The 7,940-nt window shown below is 47.1% G+C and overlaps 1 protein-coding gene across 1 annotated transcript in view; it reads right to left on the bottom strand.

The window, feature by feature from the left end:
* Positions 1-7,563, bottom strand: part of WTIP (WT1 interacting protein) — a 424,743-nt gene extending 417,180 nt beyond the window's left edge. The window contains exon 1 of the mRNA XM_085639776.1: positions 5,852-7,563. Within this exon, the coding sequence (XP_085495902.1) occupies positions 5,852-7,226 (1,375 nt within the window). The 5' untranslated portion in view covers positions 7,227-7,563. The remainder of the gene's footprint in view (positions 1-5,851) is intronic.
* Positions 7,564-7,940: the final 377 nt, after the last annotated feature.

The raw sequence follows: 7,940 nt of genomic DNA, 5'->3' as shown, positions 1-7,940 counted from the left end.
TAAACAGTGGCTTCTCAGAGCTCAAACAAGGGGCATTATAATATTCTCCACACAGAAAGATTTTAGATTCTTTGCATATTTTATTTTTATCTTTTATATCTTTTAGTGTTCCACGTCATTTAAAACATTATTTTGAATATATAGATATTTTTCAATTTCAAATGTGTGACTGGTATCATCTTTCTGATAGTGCTATACCAATAATGCAAATAATTTCGGCACCATTGAAATCAAATACAATAAAAAGATATCAAATTAATTCAATACATCCCCACACTTCTCTCAGCTCTACAAGCATGTCACTTGCACTCAATACATTCACACTCTACACCCCAGAACAACACTGCATGCACAGATGGAAGAACCGGGTGATGCATATCCAGGGCCGGACTGGGAACCAAAACTGACCCTGGCAAAGTGCTCGGCCGCCCCCCCCCCCCCCCGCAGGAGGTTGGGGGTGCCGCCGAGCTCTTGGTCAGGGCCGGCTTTCGGATGATTTTGTTACTGGGACGATTTTGCAGTTATGCTGCAAAAGCGGCCCTGAAACAAAAATGCCCCCCCAGGGGCTCAAAACCGGCCCGCATCCGTACGGGGCACCAGGGGATTGCCCGGTGCCTGCTACGGCCAGTCCGGCCCTGATGCAATCAACCCTCGATTGCTGTGCTGATAGCTGGGGTTTCACACTCTCTCTCTGGTCGACGTACGTTTCAATGGTATAGTTATTTGGAAACCATCTTCTTCAGGACCGGTTATTTGTTACTTTATGACGGGTGGAAGGAGGGGAGAAAGGATATATTTTGTAACCACTATCTGTATTGTATTCTCTGGGGTTGCTGGTATACTTTGTCAGCAGTAGTTTGTAAAAGTGCATTGCGGAGTCTTCCTTCACAAAATAGAAAACTTTCTAGTATCTTATTACGTAGTATCCTGCAATTCGTTGGGAATCTATGTGAAAAAAACGACACCACTGTATATGTTGTAGTCCCAGTTTTATTCTGGCAAGATGTTGTAGAAGTTCTTTCTCAAATAGTCTATATGTTAGTTTAGTCTTGATCAGGCTTAGTGTGTCCTGTCGCCTGCCACGCAGATTCTATGTAGTTCTTGTGGCTTGCGTTGTGTAGAAGGAAAAAGGATTACTTCTCTATATATGCTCCTGACATATACTGTGGCTCGATCTGTCGTATCGTAACCACTCGTCGTGTTCCCTTCTTCATCCGTCCGCTATCAGTGAGAGTGTATTGAGTGCAAGGGACATGCTTGTAGAGCTGAGAGAGGTGTGAGTTTGGGTGGGGATGTGTTGAATTTATTTGATATCATTTCATTGTATGCGATTTCAATGGTGCCGAAATTATTTGCATTATTGGTATAGCACTATCAGAAAGATGATACCAGTCACACTTTTGGAACTGAAAAAATATCTATATATTCAAAATAATGTTTTAAATGATGTGGAACACTAAAAGATAGATAAAGAAAAAAATGAAATAAAATATGCAAAGAATCTAAAATCTTTCTGTGTGGAGAATATTATTATGCCCCTTGTTTGAGCTCTGAGAAGCCACTATTTAAAGAAATGTAGGTCTTGAGGGAACGTTACCTTTGTAATACTGGAGGTTCCGTTTCTCTACAATATAAAAATAACTGGTGGATGAACTGTAGCAGTTACACATCCAGAAAATAGTTGAGACAATCAAGGCACATGTGACTGGCAGGCATCCTTCTGAAAATAGCAATTAAACATTGGCCATAATGAACGATGCTGAAGTACTTTAACCCAGCAATGCACTTCTACGAATCCTGTATATACTGGTTTAATGATAATTTATATAAATAGGTGTATTTCATTTTTTTTTATAAGCAGGTCAGTATATTATTCTAGAAACGTTGACATACTTCCAGACGACCACTCTAATGTAAGTTTAAAAACATAATTCGTAGGAATGGTTGCTAGAAGTACTGTGACAGAGAAAGGAGAGTCTTTTCTATCCAATCAGCATTGGACTAACAAGGCCAATGCATGTTGAAAAATGCTGGTAACCCAAAGTACAATCTGGTAAAGGCTGCAGTACATGGTCCCCAAAAAGAAATGTTCAACTAGCGGATTGTGTGATCAGAGTTACACATTAAAACAGCGCTTTGCTGACACACACATGCTATGAACTATTAGAAAAGCATAACTAAATTTGAGTGGATCCAGGCACGTGAGCACTGTGCAAATGTGAAGGCACTTTTGAAACAAGAAGGCCATCTAACAATACCCCAGTGTGTATACTCTGGGCCTGTTTAGGCTGAACATTCCAAAGAAGCGAGTTAACCAAGACATTAAGATGGACGGATATTAAGTATTTTCCCAACTGAAAAAAACAATAAAGGAAATTGCATACATGTTTGTAGTAACGACTGTGGATTGCCATCACAAGTGTAGACAAGTCACAGAACTAGATCACTGCTCACTACAAATGAACCACGCGAGGACGAATGAAAGTACCTGTCCCCCCTGAACTCTCAACAACAAATGAACACAAAAGACAAGAAAGAATATGGGGAGAAAAAAATAGGCAAATGGTTGCCGTGGTTAGCAGTACTACTGCATGACAAACAGATAACAACATGAACACAGCATGGTCAAGTTGATGGCCATCTCAGATTTGTGGAAGGGGCACAAGGGCAAAGTGTTCAGGTTGGATAAGAAGGCTTCTCAAATGCTGAGAGGAGAATGTTTTAATCCACTAAATCTGTTAGTAAAGAGCTATGACAAAGGAGAATGTGTGCATATTTTTTAGTGCATGAATGCACACTCCTGGTTGAGGAGAGTGTCTCCCGTTTGCACTCGTAGTTAGCGTTCAATCGTTATTCTTCTTGTAATAAACTTTCTTCACATTGAAATTTTCAAGAGTCTTTATTTTTCTTCAAATTAATCATTATTTCAATAACGTAGTCATATATGCAGGTTAAATATGTGAACTTGAATTTAACGGTTATTCAAGTTGCCCAATGCATTTTTGGCTACTAAGCCCTTCATCAGGGGCTGGTGTACTGTAAAGAAGGAGACAGGGTATCAGCCAAGTAACAGAATGATGTGTGATGTTGTACAATAATAATATTGACATGCGTAACATGCTGGGTACTTCGTGGTGATGACTTGGGAAATTGTCACATTGTGGCGAGGTGAAACAACCGTGTGGATAGAAACGGCGGAATGAGCAGTGACTGAACTCTGTGGTAGCATTAAATTGATAAAAAGACGTGAACGGCCCATGGTGAAAAAAAACGGCATATTAATGTGGTACGAAAGTAGCGAACAGAAGTGTAACAAAGGAGGTGCACATATAATTTAGGTGAATGAAATGTTGGTAAAAACCATGTGTACGAACGCGAGTAACTTCGGCTAGTATACACACGTAACTGTAGAAACCTTGGTGCAGGTGTCTGTAAAGAGTGTGCATTCACGCATTTACTATCCTTACTCAGGAGGATTTACCTGATTGCACCACCGACTTTATCAACTTGATTTGTGATTACTCTGGAGTGTGCCGCTCTCTTTCATTCCAGTCATATCTTTTAGTGGTCATGCATTAACAAAGATGAAGAACATGCTGTACACAATATGCCTCCTTCCTAAATAAAGCAAGGAATTGTAGAAAAGTATTCTTCAGTCAAGTGACAGGTGGAATTTCCAAATAGGCATTGGCCAAAGGTAGCTTTCCTTACTGGGTTCAATTTCGAAATATGTCATTCTGTTTGAGGAATATCACCCACAAGACAATGGATTGGTTTAGTGTGTACATAGAACAGAGGCACAAAATATTCCCATTAGCTGCGACCAGTGACATATGCTTGAGAATAATAATTCAAAACCTCTGTAGACATTTGTACATCCAACAAAGCCTACGTTGTGTCACGAGCTGATGTATATGAGTGGTCACTGAAAGGTAGGCCATCAAAAAGTGCCAATAAGACAACAATGAAGGAGAATATGTTGAGGTTTCAAAAATAGATTAGTGCCACTTATAGGGAGGGCACTTTAGCCCCAAGTGCCCAAAAATTGAGCAAATAGGTTTGGCACATGGTTTTTGCACGAAAACTAATTGCACTCACAACGCAAACTGCGCTCACTCCTATGTTGCTCCATTTACTTACAACCAGGGGTCATATTATTATCTCGGTCTACAACCCCGCTCAGGCACAAACGTAAGCCGCAAGCCAGTTTTAAAGAAACTACAAAAAAGTCAACAACACTATAACTCTGCAACTTAGTGAACTTAGTGGACAGTCCATGGCATCACAGCTCGGAAGCAGAGCAACAGCCACCTTTACTTACTTCCATGCTTGCTGTCTGCAATGCAGTCACTAGCTTGTGGAGGTAATGCATGTATGCCACGCAGCAAAATGTACCCAAAAATGTGTGTACAGCTACTTCAGGCTCTTGTGCCAAGGAGCAGAGATACAGTCTCTGGTCTGAGCTCCAGTTAACTGGCCAAGCAAATGGGTAAAAAAAAAAAATTTAAAAAAAAAAAAAAAATGGAGCAGGTTACTTTACTTGCGGTTTTTTGTTGTTGCGATTTCTAGCATTCTTATTCGAGCACAAAACAGTCAATGCCGGTGGCATCTATGGAGGACATGATTAACACAGCTCTAAAGTAACAATCTAAAGACAAAACTATTGAGAACAAGGACGGCAACTTGGGATACACTGTAGCCATTGGCATGATGCAAATAGATTGTAAACAGACCCTTGCAAAAGAGGGACAGACTGATTTTGCTTACTGAAAATGACTTGGAATTGTGTCGGTACCGCACCAATCGTTAAACTATGTAACACGCAAAACAAACTATGTTGCAAAGACGTGCCTGGAGAAGGGAAAGCACTTATTGGTGTGGTATGGACATGTCAGTTATGGCAGCACAACGTAATCAGTGCTTTAAGTGGGATGGGCTGAGTACCCGCATTTCTTTAATTTGAAAGATCGAGTCCCAGCACTTCCAAGTAGTAAACGGGTACACTGGGATCACCTGCGACAGGCACTTCCTTATTAACATTTCAAGCAATTAATAGATTCACGTATAGAAATATGTAAAGTCTAGGGGTGTGCCACATGTTTGTAATTTGCTTTCACGTAACTATGCAAAAATTCCCAAACGTTATGCAAAATTAAAATACAGCATTTAGATTGTGTTTTTAACGGCTAAAAACACGTGCCCCGAACAGCAACATTGTGTGTTCTGGTCCTTCAGTGTCCGCGCACTCCTGTACTAACATTTTGCCGCAAACACATCATTCTACCATGCTGCTTAATTTCAGGAATTTCACTTAACAAGGGCAATGCGATAATCACAAAATTACACCAGTGCCACTGAAATTTCGCCCAAGCACACTGAAGTCTTGAAGTGACGTCCATTATTGTGCGAGCATGTAATGTTATGTGATCTGAACTTAGAATAAATGACCATTCGGTGTATTGCCTTGAGACGGATTGCAGATACATGAAGGAATTATCACCGCAAAGATGTGCTCTTCCTCTACATCAGCGTTCAAAAACAGATAAAAAATAAAGTGTTTTTCCTCCAAAACGTTCTATATAATAATTAAGGGATATGTGCCTTTTTAGATCCTATTACAATGCAGATATAACACATACTATCACCACGACAGTTCTTTAGGGGAAACATTACAAAATTGGGTCAAGCGTGTCTCTAACTACAGCTTCCGGGTTATTAGGTTGAGAGGGTATGGGTAATAATGTAACGGAACATAAGTAACTTTGGTTTTCACATGATCTCTGACCTGATATGTATGAGGAAGATGTAAAACGACACAAAATGAAAAGTGGTGGAAAGCATCCAAACTTACCAAAATATTCTTTCTTCATGTGCAACTCGAGCTCCTTCTCCAGCTCCAGGGTGAGCGCCTCCAGCCTCCTCTCGGCCTGGCTGGGCCCGGCCTCCTTGCACGGGGTCACCTGGTAGGGGAGCTTGAACCTGTGCACGGTGGCAGAGCCCTTGGCGGAGCTGTAGCTGCAGGTGGCCAGGGCGCCCGAGGCGTACTCCGGGCTGTACTCACCAGGAGGCTGCTGCTCTGGTCTGGCTGGGGAATGGGCCTTGGGGTGGCGAGCATCACCCAGTTCGTGCAGGCTGCTCTCCTCCTGGGACAGCGTGCCCAGCATGGACGACCTGGGCGAGGGGAGAGAGAGCTCCGTGTAAGCCCCCATGGACCCCCTGGAACTGCGAGAGCTGCGGGAGCTGTGGCTGGAGATGCTGGACCGAGGGCTCGCCACAGGCGGGTTGCAGTTGCCCGCCGTGCTAGACCTGGGGCTGACCAGGAGCATCCCGGCGGCGTCCAGGTCAGACCCCGCCGCCGAGGCGGAGCGGGGCTCGGAGTAGCTGGAGCGGGGGCTGGTAGTGCAGGAGTACTGGCTGGTGGTGCTGGAGCGGGGGCTCAGGTGCCTCTGGTCGTAGCCCATGCTGATGCCACTGGTGCGGTTGCTGCTGGGTTTGCTGTCGTAGCTGGTCACGCTAGTCCTCGGGCTGGAGTGCTTGCTGTTGTCACTGGCCGTGCTGGCGTAGCTGGACCTGGGACTCAGCACGGAGCCCTCGTACTGGACCAGGCTGGACCGTGGGCTCTGCGATGGGCCGTCGTACTGGACCAGGCTGGACCGTGGGCTCTGCGCTGGGCCCTCGTACTGGACCAGGCTGGACCTGGGGCTGCTGTACTTGCCAGGCTCCACAGAAGACACCAGGCTGCACCTGGGGCTGGTGTGCCCCCTGCCCTCCGGGGCTCTGGTCAGGGGCGCCCCTTTGGGGGTGCACAGCCCCTCGTAGACGCTCCCTGCGCTGTACCTGTGGCAGTCCGCAGAGTACCGCCTGTTCTTCTCGGACAAGCCTCCGTGGCAGGGTAGTGCCACCTGGGAGCGGGACATGTGGTTGTCCCCCAGCCCCTCGCTTCTAGGCGCTCCATTGGCGGTGCGCAGGAGGCTAGCGGTGCGCTGTGGGGCGTCATGGGGATAAGAGTCTCCGAGAGGGGCCAGGTGCGTCTGCTGGTAGGGGGGTGGTGCGGAGCAGCCCCCGTTCAGACCCCTCTGCTCGGCCCGCAAAAGCTGCGCCGACAGGGACCGCTTGGCCTCATCCAGCGCCTCACGCCTTCCGCGGTACATCGGGGGCTCGTACAAGCTCAGTCCCTCCAGAAGCATGCCGGCCCGGCGAGCCAAGTCCTGCTCCAGCTCCTCCATGGGTCTGCGGGACAGGGCACCTCCGCTAGCCCGGGACCCCCCGATTCTCTCCGGCAGCGGGAGAGTCCAGGGGCTCACACGATGCTCACTCGCGGGGTGCTGAAATCACAGGAGTGCGCCAGAAACTGTGATCCACTCTCAGCCGCTAAGAGGCAGACAAGCAGCCCCGATGGTGATGCTCCACGGGCGGCGGGCACATTCACCAGCAGCCTTGCTTATCCGCCACCGCCGGCCAACTTCTTCCCCGGCTCCCGCCTGGGTTACATCCCCTTGAGAGCTGCAGAGTCCCAGGGATCCCGAGCCTCCTCTGCTCCAGTTTTCCACGGCGCCGGGATCCGTGTGCCAGGTTCGCTCGGTACCTGACACTGAATGGCGCGGAAGCCGTGCGCGGAGGAATCTCCCCGGGATAGTTTCGTGCTCGCGAAAACCACCGGACTCATGAGGCTCGGAGGCCACGAGCCGGGAGGGCAGGGAGTACAGCTACAACAACAGCAGCCGCCGCTCACGGGGGCGGTGGTGGGGCAGGCGGTGCGGAGGGACTCCTTTGTCAGGGCTTGGAATGTGCGGAAGGACACCTTGGGTACTTCGACCTGTGGAATGAGCCTAATGCTGGAACCAAACAATGATTGTAACCAAGTCCGGCTGGGGGCGGGACAGGGGAGGAGGGAGGGACAGAGGAGGGGCATGGGAGGGACAGGGGAGGGGCACGGGAGG

Source organism: Triturus cristatus, chromosome 12, assembly GCF_964204655.1.
Source record: "Triturus cristatus chromosome 12, aTriCri1.1, whole genome shotgun sequence".
Taxonomy (NCBI): Eukaryota; Metazoa; Chordata; class Amphibia; order Caudata; family Salamandridae; genus Triturus; species Triturus cristatus.
Note: the sequence above shows the minus strand (reverse complement) of the source record. Positions and strands in the feature narration are given on the sequence as shown.